This window comes from Synchiropus splendidus, chromosome 9 (genome assembly GCF_027744825.2).
Source record: "Synchiropus splendidus isolate RoL2022-P1 chromosome 9, RoL_Sspl_1.0, whole genome shotgun sequence".
Classification (NCBI taxonomy): domain Eukaryota; kingdom Metazoa; phylum Chordata; class Actinopteri; order Syngnathiformes; family Callionymidae; genus Synchiropus; species Synchiropus splendidus.
This window is the reverse complement of record NC_071342.1, coordinates 21887030-21900015: the sequence shown is the minus strand read 5'-3', so window position 1 is coordinate 21900015 and position 12986 is coordinate 21887030. Positions and strand designations below refer to the sequence as shown.

General features: G+C 45.5%; 2 protein-coding genes across 3 annotated transcripts in view; both read right to left on the bottom strand.

Moving 5' to 3' along the window:
- The window catches only part of LOC128764524 (stromal membrane-associated protein 1-like), a 53994-nt gene extending 53694 nt beyond the window's left edge, over nt 1–300 (bottom strand). For both annotated transcript variants that reach the window (XM_053874300.1, XM_053874301.1), the window contains exon 1: nt 30–300. In XM_053874300.1, coding sequence (XP_053730275.1) covers nt 30–147 — 118 coding nt within the window. In that variant the 5' untranslated portion in view covers nt 148–300. The remainder of the gene's footprint in view (nt 1–29) is intronic.
- Nucleotides 301–1757: 1457 nt separating this feature from the next.
- Nucleotides 1758–11742, bottom strand: slc1a4 (solute carrier family 1 member 4). Its single transcript, XM_053875545.1, has 8 exons — nt 11167–11742; nt 9448–9490; nt 7026–7091; nt 5610–5776; nt 5143–5376; nt 4889–5083; nt 3728–3862; nt 1758–3402 (listed from the first exon to the last, which is right to left on the bottom strand). The coding sequence occupies exons 1-8, from the start codon at nt 11676–11678 to the stop codon at nt 3159–3161; spliced, it is 1596 nt and encodes a 531-aa protein (XP_053731520.1). The 5' UTR covers nt 11679–11742; the 3' UTR covers nt 1758–3158.
- Nucleotides 11743–12986: the final 1244 nt, after the last annotated feature.

Here is a 12986-nt window from a genome sequence, read left to right as displayed (position 1 = left end):
GAAGATGCGGTGTTCGCGAGTGTTCTCACCTTTAGCTTCACAGTCGGCGCAGTATTTGTTGTCGTCCTCTTTCAGCAGTTTGGACAGGATGGCCTGGTGCTGCTCGTTCAGTTTCTGGGCTTTTTCTCTCTCCGAGCGGGTGGTCATCTCTGCTCGGGTTCAGGGCTCTGGCCCCGCGTCTGTCGCGCCGATATCACACGATGGTTGGAGCTAAGAACCGAGGAACATCCCGCAAATCGGAGCGCAGCTCCTCCAGCACCTGCTACTGTGCTAGCATCAGCATCACCCCTGCTGCCTTCACAGACCGTCGGAATTTGGACACGTAGCATCTGCTTCCGTTCAAAACAACAGTCGCTATTACTGACTTCATGTTAAAACTAGTGCTGTCAGTCGATTTAAAAAAAAAATCGAAATATTTACAGGATTTTGGAATAAATTAATCGCATTTTTATGTCATATCTGCTAAAGGTCTTCTGATAAAGAATTTGAGTTCTAGGATATTAAAAGATTGTAGTGCATGACTAATCAATTGAATACAGTAAGAAGAGAAGATTTGAAATCCATTTTTTTATTGGTGAACTGCGCTTCAAAAATCTAATCCAAAAGTCAAACACATCCGCAAACCACTTAGGCCAGGTGCATTATTCAAAAATGTGAAACAAATACAGCAATACAGTTAAATAAATAAAATAAAACTGTCTTAAAAAATGTGAAACAAATACAGCAATACAGTTAAATAAATAAAATAAAACTGTCTTAAAAAATGTGAAACAAATACAGCAATACAGTTAAATAAATAATTTTCTGAAATAAAATAAGGATGTAATATAAGTATAACACGGCTCTAAATGAAGCAAAATGAAGAACTATGCATAATTAATTGCGTAGAAATTTTTAACGCGTTAAATTGCAGTGTAAGTAATTAATCTAATTAACGCGTTAAAATTACAGCACTAGTTAAAACATAATAATAATAATAATAATAATAATGATACAAATTTACGAACAGTTGTTGTTTTTTTTATTCATAATTTTCATTTTTATTCATCAGTATTTATGAGGGTATTTAGACCATATCTAATGTTTGAGGCGGTCGAGTTTGTATTTTATTGTTATAATGAAATTGTCATTTGGATTTTGAGACATTGTCGGTCGTGTCCACTGAAGTTCTGTATCAGATACGCCTTTTTCATCAGAATCCAATATTTGTTGAAAAATAAATCACACATCTGCACACAAGTGTTCTATATGTATGGGGTCTTTTTTTTTTCGTTTTTGGTCCTTCTCAGTGAATCCATGCAGAAACAGCTTCATTTCAACTGAGCATGTCTGTGTACGTCTGCAGGTGGATGCAACCTCAAAAACCGGTTCCATTTGACCGTAGAGGAACTTGTGGGATGAGAAGCAGATGTCGGTTGCACCATAGAATTTATGAGCAGCAGACAAATGCTGATAGATGAGATGATGATGATTCATGTATAGAACTGATCCTGCTGCAACTGCAGAGGGAAGTGGAAGAGCTGCCATTCACTCACCTCAGGTTAAGGATCCAGATCTCAAGTGAGCGACACAACAATCGAGCCATTCGGGGTGGTGGAGCTCTGGTAGTCCACAAACATCTCCGCAGACTTTTGCGTTGCAGTTTATTCCAGTCAGTCCGTCTCTGATCTCCGCAGCTCGCGCCTGGAGATTTGCGTCTCCAGAAGCTGCAGGCAATTCTTGTCAACACAATGAAGACAGAGGCAGAGATCTGTCACCAAAAGGTGCTTTATTTCCTTCAGCGGTGGCAAACAGGACCGTACAGTGTCAGACACAAACAGGCACGACAGCAGCTACCATTTCAAACGCGCTAAAGCAATAAATCTGACTCATTCCAAAAGTGTACTCATAAAAACACTGAGCTCAAGTTAGAAGTAGAAAGTACAAAAACTAAGACAATTGTAATAAATTAATGCCAGTGTGTGTGAGGAGTTAAACTTCTCAAGAAAGTGATTTAGCGAGAGATTTTCCAACTCGACGCAAAGCTCTGTCTCAGACAGACGCGACGCCGCATGATGAGACAGCTGTTAAAGCAAAGCCACATCGAAATGAAAAGTGATCCAAACGCTTGTCCTCCTCGCAGTCGCCCAAATAAATATTAAATATATCAGCCACTTCCCTTTCACCACTTTGGTGTGAAAACCCTGCGAAATGTTGATTTCAATCTCAAGCGTGTCGCTAGAAGTGTCACAGCGAAAGCTGGTCGTCACATGAATTAACACTGGGTGATATTAGCCTCGAGACGGAGAGGATGAAGAGAACATTTTGTCAACACATCAGGCAGTTTGGTCCGTCAACAATGACACGTGGACGACTGAGAAAATTCAGCCCGACTTCTGGAGGAGAGCTGTTAAACAAGTCAGTCATTAGTATTTAGTTAAGATAGTGTTATTGAAAAGCCATCTACAAGTAAACAATTAAAGACAACACAACAGTATCAGATAGAAAAATGTACAAAAGAATACGTTTCAACATGAATTAACGGTCATTGGCACATTAGCCAGGTAAACGGTTGACAAAACGGCCGGGCTAATTCATAGCTAGCGCCTTGCTAAATAGCTTGCTCATCACAGTTCAGTCATAAAATCCTGGTTGCTTGAATTAACTGGTGCCAAATTAGCAGCTTTGTACCTTTTAAACACACCAGGAGCAGCTTTTGTTGAGGAAAAGCTAACATGCTAATGTGAGCTTGAGCGTACCATGTGAGATACATGCTAGCCTTCCTTGTAGGAATGTCAAAGGTCGTGTTTCAAAGCACAGGTAATGTCAATATCTCTTCATTTGTATGGGAAATGTTGTGATATTATGAGACGATTGAGAACTTTGAAGTTAAAAAAGTTGGTATCAAAAATGTTGAACAGATACCTGAATAAATATGAAGAATATTAGTAAGAGAATTGTCCAATTCATCAATAGCTTTTAAACATCAAGTCAGACTGAAAATCGTCTGTGGTTACTTGTTTGAGTGTTTCTCGTCTGACAACTTTGATGAAACAATTTGATGGAGCTGATGCGGGGAGATTGAGGGGGAGGGGGGACGTCATGTGCACGGTGAACTCTCAGCTGTGGTACGTTGCTTGTCTTCAGGTTGACTGTGTCACCCAGAAGTCTGGTGAGGCTCACAGCACCGACTCGATGGCCTCGGGCATCCCCTCCACGGCTTTGGTTTGGTGCGTGACCAGCGGCGACGTCTCCTCCTCGGCCTGGACGTTGGCCACCGCTTCCACCCGGACCTCCGCCAGCTCCTCGTCGCGCTGGTGGTGCAGCTCCTGCTGCCTCTTCATCTCCTGCTGGTTGAAGTGGTGGAGGATCCCAGCGCCCAGAGCGTCACCCTCCACGTTCACCACCGTGGTGGTGCGGTCGCTGCCAACACACGCAGACCCATAACTGCCTGTTATAATGCAGCAAAGTGACACATCTCTGGCTGTTTACATAGTTTCACTCTCTGTCATCAGCCTGTCACCTTCAGCCATTCACCCAAGTCGTCCCTGTCTTCTTCCCCATGAAACCCACCTGCTCTGTATTTATCCTGGACTGACTGCCTGTCTCCATTACGTCTCCTTTCCTCTCCTGCTCAAGCTCAAGCTTCCACCTGATCCACTTCTACCCTGGATTCTTCATCTTCACCCCTGAGCACGGCTACAGTCGCCAGTCCAGCCTCTGTGAGAACTTGTGAGTCTGCACTTACACGATCCAGTCGACAGCCAGCATGAGGGACAGGTCATTGGTTGGAAGCCCGATGGCCTCCAGGATGATGGCGATGGTGATGATGCCGCCTGCAGGGATTCCAGCAGCTCCTACGCTGGAGGCCGTCGCCGTCACGCTGCACACACATGTGGGTCCTTTATTTACTTCTGTTCCTGTCATTGATTCTGCACCAAAGTCAACTGTGTCCTCAGTGTTTTTCAACCTTTTTCTTTTCTTGGTTCATTGAAAAAATCCTGAGGCTCACCACCAAAGGAACCTCAGCCAAGCCTCACTTTAAAGTCCTATAGAAAATCCTTATTCATTTGTGAAAAACTGTAGCGACTGACACTCGCTTGTTATTTTGCCAGGATATTTGCAGAAACAAATGCCGAAAATTGATTTGTTTCAAATGTGTCCAGAAAGGGGCGGGCAATATGGCAAAATATATCATGATTTATTTATGTATTTACTTACTTTAAATAGCTGTTTGGATTTTATCGATTCTTTTTTGCATGATTTTATTGTAGTTTTGAGTTTCCAGAAAAATCCTTAACATTCTTTTCCTGAACTTACTTCATAAAAACAATGATTTTTCTACACATTTCGGAGCACATTTATTTTGTTGTGCGTTTAGTTTTTCGCCAACTATTAAACCACAGAGCAAACTTTGACAGTCCACGAGTATCAATAAAGTTTTGAAGTGAGACAGGTCAGGTTAGCCATTAGCTCTGTTAGCTCTGCAGTGCAGACAGTCTTTGGCATGGCGGCGGCTCCGACAAGGATCCCTCCCTCCCTCCCTCCATGGTTCTGTGGTGAAAGTGTATGGTGCAAAAACAGCTGGAAGTTGCGCATGTGAGCGGCTTCTTGGCTGTGAGTGTGTGGGAAGAGGAGCGCCGCACACCACAGCAGCGCTGCTTTGACTGACGGACAGATCAGCGCATCAACACACTGGAGCTCTACAGTAGAGTGGAGAGGAAGAATGGCAGCCAATCCATGTGATCTGCTCACCTTGGTTGCTCCTCAACACCGTCTCATTGTCATGATTTCATGGCATCACATCGCCCACCTCTATCTCCGGACTCATGAGGTGAAACTGGAACATTTTTCCCACAGCACACCTGACACTCTCTCACGGAACCCCGGTTGAAAAACGCTGACTTACAGGATGGTGAAGATCTGTCCAGCATTGAGCTCCGAGTTGTTCAGCTGCGCGATGAAGACCGCAGCGATACACTGGAAAATGGCAGCGCCATCCATGTTGACGGTGGCACCGATGGGAAGGATGAAGCGGCTGATGCGTTTGTCCACGCCGTTGTTCTCCTCCACACACTTGATCATTGAGGGAAGAGTGGCCGAGCTGCAGGAGGAGAGGCGTTAGATGACGGACGCTCGGACGCTGAGGATGCAGCGCTGTACCTGGAGCAGGTGGCGAAGGCTGTGGTGAACGGCGTGATGAGGCCGGACAGGAAGCTGTAGGGGTTCTTGCGCGTGAGCGCGAAGTAGATGAGCGGCAGCACGATGCCGCCGTGGATGACGTGGCCCAGGATGGAGGCGAAGATGTATTTGCCCAGGCTGGTGACCAGCAGAACTACGTCCTCCATCTCCACGATTTTGCTGCCCACCAGGAACATGATGCCGAAGGGGATGTACCTGCAGACCACCAGAGGTTTGGTCTGCAGAGTGTTTCGCGCAGCTCAAGCGTTTCAGTAGCACTGATATTTTGAGCATTGTGTTGCCACCTAGCCAGAACAGCAACTGGAACTCAACAACAAACCCCAGTAGACTGCGAGTTGCTGACAGGTCTTTCCAGGCTACTCGCCGGTTGATACCATCGAAAATTCTCTCCCACACATCACCAGTTCTGGCCTTCCTTCACCACTCACCACATGATCCAGGACACCAGCACCATGGTGGCCTCATTGAAGGCGTTGAAGAAGCGAATAAGCTCCTCCCCCTCCTCTCCAAGCTTCCTGAGAGCGACGCCGAAAACCATGGCGAACAGAACCAGACCCAGGATGTTCATGCCGTCGGTCTCTGAACCAACAGGAACCTGGGAAAACACCAAAACATTGAGTCACCAGAACTCCAGTTGGGTCAACAGACGAACCTCTCGTGTTCAAATGGGAACGCGGAGATTCAGGTCGCAAACAATAGTCCAGGGATTCTTGTTTGTCTTGCGAGCGGAGCACAGTCAGTCGGAAAAGATTCACTGAACCGGATGATGGATAACAAAGAAGGACGGGATTGAGTCTCGGCCTTTTGTTTGTCCGGAGCTCCGACACCGAGGACGACACAACCGGGTCCTACACAAGCAGGCGCTGATACATTAGTGCCACTGAGTGAAGACAAACAAGTCTGCTCCACAGCAGAGCTCAGATTCTGTCAGGCACAGTCCCACAGTCTAAAGCAGGGGTTCTGAACCTTTCTGGTCTCGGGGCCCACCTTTCCCAGAACCAAGGGACCCGGGCCCAGTCAATAGAACTGATTCATTCCTCTTGATTTCACTTGTGATCAACAACCGTATTTAATCTACTTACACATAAACAAACCAAAACCTTGTGAAATGTGATCATCGCAAAGATATTTGTCATCGAAAAGTCCAACCAGCAACAGAAACAGATGCAAGACATATTGATCAAATTTATCAAAAAAAACAAATTGGAAAAACTGAATAAAATTCTGAGTAAAATAAAGTCCTGAGTAAAATATAAACTATTGTTAAATGAAAATTATATATTTTAATTCAACTCCAAAGAAGATATAAGTAAAGTGTAAATAAAAGTATCGCCATAAAATGTTATAATTCGTTTTCAAAACTGTTTCAACAGGTGCTTTCATGAACAGTGTTGGGGGCGACATCACTTTCTTTATCATTTTTTCTTTTCAAGAACTTCTCCATAGTTGGTAACTGTCACAGATCTGCAGCTGTCAAGTCAGTTCAGTGACTCACTACTGCCACCATAGGTGGCTCATGGATTCAAACTGAGCGTCTCACGGCCCAGAGGTGTAAAACAAAAATCTTTTAGCGGCCCTCTAGGAGGCGCTCGCAGCCCAACCATGGGCCCCGGCCCTGTGGTTCACCGAGAATCACCGATCCAAATCACACTTTAAAAAAGTTTCAAAATCACACGCTAAAGCATCAAAGGAAAGAATAACCCTGAGGTAAAAACAGTAATACATAATTTGCATGTGATTTGCAAAACTGATATGTATAAAAAATATGACTGATGCATTAAAACAAAAACAAAACTCTGACAAGTGTAGCAGGCAGCCAAATCAATGAAGTAATAAAAATGTACCTTCTGGTAGAGCAGCGTTCCGTTGCTGCTGTTGCCTGCAGGCACCATCTTGTAGTCGGTGGCATACTGAAGAGGAAGATAAGAAACATGAGACATTTTTGTTTTCTTTCCAATCAAAAAAGTTGTTCATGACAGCCGACACAACAAAAACATCCAAATTCATGCTTATTTAAAAAAAAAAAGTGCAAAAATCATCACACACAATGATTCGGCGAACAAATCTACTATAAAACCCAGATTATAAATTAAAATATTCACAACACTGTTTGCAGAATCTTTTTTAAATTATATTAAATGTCTGTTAATGTAACCAATCGACCTTTTACAGCATCATCTTCCAACATCATAAATGAATCTCAAATGCATCACAGTAAAGGCATAACAATGGTGGAAATTCTGTGATATATTTAACAGCCTCACCGCCTCCTACAACGATGCCTTAGTTTTGTACAGAGGTAATTTATCAATACTTCTTCCTCAGTCGCCATGTTGGTTTTGGAGCTTGCCGTTGTCATAATCTTTTGACTCTAGGCTGCTCCCCCTGGTGGGTATATTGGTGAACAGCAATATCAACCCAAAGAACGTAGGGAATCATGTGGTCTGTACGGTAACTATGTTTGAAACGGACGGGTACAGTTTCGTACTTAAAGGGAGAATAAATGGGCTTTTACATTGACTCTGATTGTGCCATGTTTTTCCAGTTTAGATGATCCTGAGAGTCCAACTACGTTAATGTCACTTCTGGGACAAGTGGTGGCCCTGTGAGCACCTCAGTCCGTCCAGTTCCACTGACAGCAGCGGAAGAACACCCAAAGCTGACGGGTAGCGAGGAGCTGTTTCAGTCAGTTTCACTAAACACAGTACACAGCAGGCGTCCAGAAAGGGGCGGGCAATGTGGTAAAATATATTATGATTTATTTATGTATTTATTTACTTTAAATAACTGTTTCAATTTTATCACTTTTTGTAGTTTGTTTTATTTTGTAGTTTACTGTAGTTTTGAGCTTCCAGACAAATCATTAGCATTCTTTGCCTGAACTTGCTTCATAAAAACAATATTTTGGAGCACATTTATTTTGTTGTGGATTTCGTTTTTTGCCAACTTTTAAACCACAAAGCAAACTTTGACAGTCCATGAGTATCAATAAAGTTTGGAAGGGAGACGTCACGTTAGCCGTTAGCTCTGTTAGCTCATGGCGGTACCCTGGTTGAAACACGTTGATCCAAAGCACAGAGTCCTGCTTAAGATCATCAGCGTGTGCAAGAGTCTTGAATTACATCTATGCTAACAGTTGCTAACGTGGCGGCACCTATTCCATGGAGAACAGTATGATGGCACTACGATTAGCGCACGATGCAGACGATAATGTTCGGAAATTTAGGACAGAAAAACACTGTCCAGTGTCTCATGTTTTTCAGTTTCGGGCGTCGCTCTCCCGCTAAACGCCTGCTCTCTCGTATCCATGTTCCTGTTTTGACAGTGTAACAACCGCATGTGACCTGTTCCCCCACCAAAGGCATCAGGTTGTGTTGACACTGTTGATGTGCTCAGTTAAGTGTATGGCTCCACTGTACCGCAACATAAAGCCGCAGAGACTTCACTGAGACTAAAATAAGTTCAACATCAGCTGTCATTTTCAGCAGCTCTAATGCCCGGCTGCTTTTTTCGTTTAATCCCCCACTGGAGCCCGTCCACCGGGGGCGCAGAGGAGGGTCGCGGGTGGACTTTGTGACCCCAGGGGAACCTCCCTGCTGTCTTCCAGTGAGCACCAGCTCTAGTTTGGGTCTGCGTGTGTGTGTTTACGTGTATTAATATTCTTGTCAATCTTTGACAAGACACGGGTCTTATGAGGACATTTTGCTTTGAGCAGACATCTTGGCCGGTGCACATAGGGTTTTCAGGGTGAAAACGTCAAAATAACTGACTCATTATTATTGGGTTTCAGTTTGGTTCCGAGTCCTGGTTAAGGTGAGCCATGTGTTTTGCCATGTGGGGAAAGGATTATGTCAAAGAGAGGTCCTCATAAGGCCTGAGATAGAAGTGTGTGTGTGTACGGCGCATCTGTTCCGTTTCACCCCGTAACCAAATATTGAACTTTCCTTTTCTTATTTTAGCTTGGGTAGACACAATCAGAATTCTAGGAAGAGCCTCAGGAGCCCGGTTGCTAGGACGGCAGGAATGGAATGGCTTCACCATGGCAACGGCTGGTGAGGGACAAGGGAAGCGGGGCGACCGGGCAAGAGCGGGGACCACGGCACTCGCTATTTTCAACAAGTCCACAAAGAGTTCAAATGAAGATTTACAGTCGTTCTAATGGAGTCGGTGGGGCTCACTCGTGCTGAGTCATGACCTCAGCCCACAGGTGGGGATGGAAAACACACAGAGGGGGAGAAGATGAAGACACCAGCCGGAGGCACTCACCGAGCGGAAGGCCGCCGCCACCAGGTTGGCTGGGAACAAGTTCCTGCAGGAAGATCAACAAGCTCAGAAGACGTATTTTCAGACCTCATCTTCTACTTCTGACTGTTCGTGTTGGCTCATATCTCAGGTAACCTGGAATACCGCAGTATTCCCCAGAGGAGCAATGAGGCCTCTTCACTGCGACCCACAACCTCACACTTTCCATCTCAAAGTATCACGTTGGTATCGGGCGCCTCACCTCAGCTGGACTTGACAGTGAAAAGCTGCGGTTGGTCCGACTGGGACCTTCACCGCTGCTATGATAAGAGCGGCGCTGACGGCAGCCGCCGGTGCGAACGCGTCTCCCTGCGTCCTCTGAATACCACCTGTCTCACCGCAGCTGTCTCGTTCCCTCACGCTGTGGGAGTTCAGACCTGCGCAGCCTCCTGTTGCCTGTTTTCCACACCATTTGCCACGATAAAGCTCACCGTCTCACCCGGGACTGTTTGTTTCACAAGACCTTACACAAGAATGCCAACAACTTATCTGTGCAAAACAAGCTTCTTCGACCTCCAGCCAGCAGCGTCTCCTCGCTCAAAGTCTCTGGTTAATGCTTCACCACAAACCTAATCTAAAGTGTGGTAAATATTTAATTCGGTTTTTCCTTCACTAAAGCATGTAAAAGTTTCTCTTTAACCAATTTGCAACAAGCTTTTAGTTACTTGGCGAAAACTGAGCTCCAACTATCTCTTCTAAAGCCAAGTCTGGCTTCATCATTAACTTTTGTTTTTGACTTTTAAGTGTCTTTTTGGTCTACATTTTTCAGAAAATAATGATATATCTATACAATTTTCAAACAGGTTTTTTTGACCCCCACAATTCCACTATTGCACACTTTATTCACGTGACAATTTCTGCTTTTTCTTCTAAACCGACTGCTAACTGACAGTCTGGTTCATTTTCTGCCTCTCTTTCACAATAAAGTCGTTTTTTTTCTTTTTATTTCTCTTTTTTGCATCAGTTTTAAACTAGAATAAATTGATCACAAGTAACTGTGCTGTCAGTTCACAACTCACTTTCATTGTCCCCGAGGAGCAGAAGGAAGGAGGAAGAGCCGCAGGACTCTTAAATCAGAATGGAAAATCTGAACCTCTGAACACCCCGGGTCTAAGTTGTGATTAATCTGTACCTGTTCTAAACGTAACTTAGAGGAATATGTTATCAACGCCAGAGCAACTGTTCCTTATACAAACATTTGTTTACTCCAACAACACAACATAACTGTCAAGAACTCAATTTAGAGGTGCTGAAAAGGCCAAAAAACATGCAGAAAGCACAGCATTGTAAACACTATCAAATCCAACTTGTTCAAACTGAGATGGAAAAAAATTGGAAAGACATATTCCTTAGGGATAAGTGTCAGCTTTCTAGACGGAAAACACAGTTAACAAGTGCTACATTTATAACTCTCCTCGCTTTATTTATGATTATTATATTTACTATTTTAATTTTTGTTTGTTTGATGTCTGTGTATGTGTAGCATAAAAGTTACAGTTGACAGCATGAAACCGATATGTGTGCATTAACAATGTCAATGAAAACATGGAAATAAATAATTTTAAAAAATGCATAAATTCTAATCCTCGTGACAGATCTAGACGTTAGATCATCCCTCGTGTGTCACCCTTCTTCTCCCGTCACCGCCTCTGTGAGGTCCGCGTTGTGCCACAGAAGCCGTACCTGGCCAGGTCCAGGAAGGAGTCCGCGGTCTCCTTGTTGCTGCTGACCGACTCCAGGCTCAGGTGGTTGGTGTTGAGCGCCCCGGCGCCCTCCCCGGGCTTGATGATGAAGGCCAGGGCCACCCCGATCCCGGAGGCGATGAGCGTGGTCACCAGGAAGTAGGCGACCGCGATGCCCCCCAGCTTGCCCAGGGAGCGCGTGTCCAGGCTGGCGGCCCCGGACACCAGGCTGCAGACCACCAGCGGCAGGATGATCATCTTCAGCATGCGCAGCAGCATCTCCCCCGGGAAGGCGAAGTAGCTCATCTGGGCTTTGGTCAGCTCCATGCCGCGGACCACCATGCCGAGCCCGACGCCCACCAGGACGCCGGAGACGGTGAGGATGACCAGCAGGTTCCTCCGCAGGAACTCCATCAGCCGCGCGCGCGGGCTCCTCTCGGAGGGCTTCTCCACCATCTGCTCCGCGGACACGGAGCCCGACACGGCGTGTCCGTTGATCTCGCTCTTCTCCATCTCCTCCGCGTGGGCTGGACGCTCCGTGGATGTGAAGGATGGTGCCGGCAGGAGGCAGAGCACACTGACGGGACAGCCAATCAGGGGGGTCGGCGGAGCGCGAGGAGGCCAGTGCGCAGGCGCCTGATGCCCGGCGCTTGATATCAACGCACATGATGCAAGAGCCGGGAGGATTGCCAAATACTGGCGGCGTGTCGCGTCCCGACTCTTATAAATCACCCGCCGACACAGCCATGTCCACTGTCCGGGCGCTTTTAAAACGCGCAGCTCGTCAGACACGATAACCGTCCACGACAAACGCCTGCATCAAGCCAACCAGTCGAGTTTGAGTCTGGGGTTCGACTGGATCTTGGTGTAACGTTACGTCATCTTCGGCGGCTTGCGTTTAAATCTGTGACTCTGAAGCTGCTCTAGAATAAATAACCCCGTGTATACAATTTGTCCAACACGTCTGGAGCCAACAAAAAGCATTTTAATGTCCTCATGCTTCTATTAATTTTTTTTTTATGTCGTTTTTTTTTTTTAACCAAACAAATGCACATTTTATTCGTTTCTGCCGTTTCTTTCAAACCGATGCTAATTGATGGTCCAGTTTATATTCTGTCTTTCTTTCTAATTCAGCCGAAATATGTTGCATGTCAAGACGCGGAGTGGGACCCAAGTGCAGGGATGAAAGTCTCAGGAGGCAGGAGCGAGTCAAGTACAATTGTTAATTCACAACAATAAATCCACAACAGAAAGTGTCACCGAACCGGGAGAAACAAAGCAAAGTCAGAATGTCCAAAATCAAAGAGTCACCAAACCGGCAGAAGTCCATGAACGAGAATAAGAGTCCAACAGAAAGCGTCACCGAACCGGGAGAGTCAAACAAACTTAAATCTGGAAATAGAGAGACAAAAGCACAATGAACAGATATAGTCACAAAACAAACCAGGAAACACACGTAAACAGAGGAAGAAACAAAACACTAACTCAGGCACCAGGGTTTCAGACAGAGTGATCCAAATAAGCTAGCTGGCGCACAGAAAGAGAGAATGAACAAGGAGAGCCAATTTACCAGAGGAACAAGAGGAGACGATCTGGCACACGCTGCTGGAGTCCAGGTGCTCTTATACACAGGTGAGCAGGGGTTAAATGGCTCCAGCCGTGTGCCACAGGAACAGGAAGAAAGGAGGGAGAAAGCAAAACAGGACTCAAGGGAGCAAAATAAAAGCAGAATCATGACAGAATATGCTGTATTACACAGGAATAATGGCTTTTGCCTCGTGCTGAGGCGCGTCAGCACCAAGGTCAGTGCAGTGGGCGGCG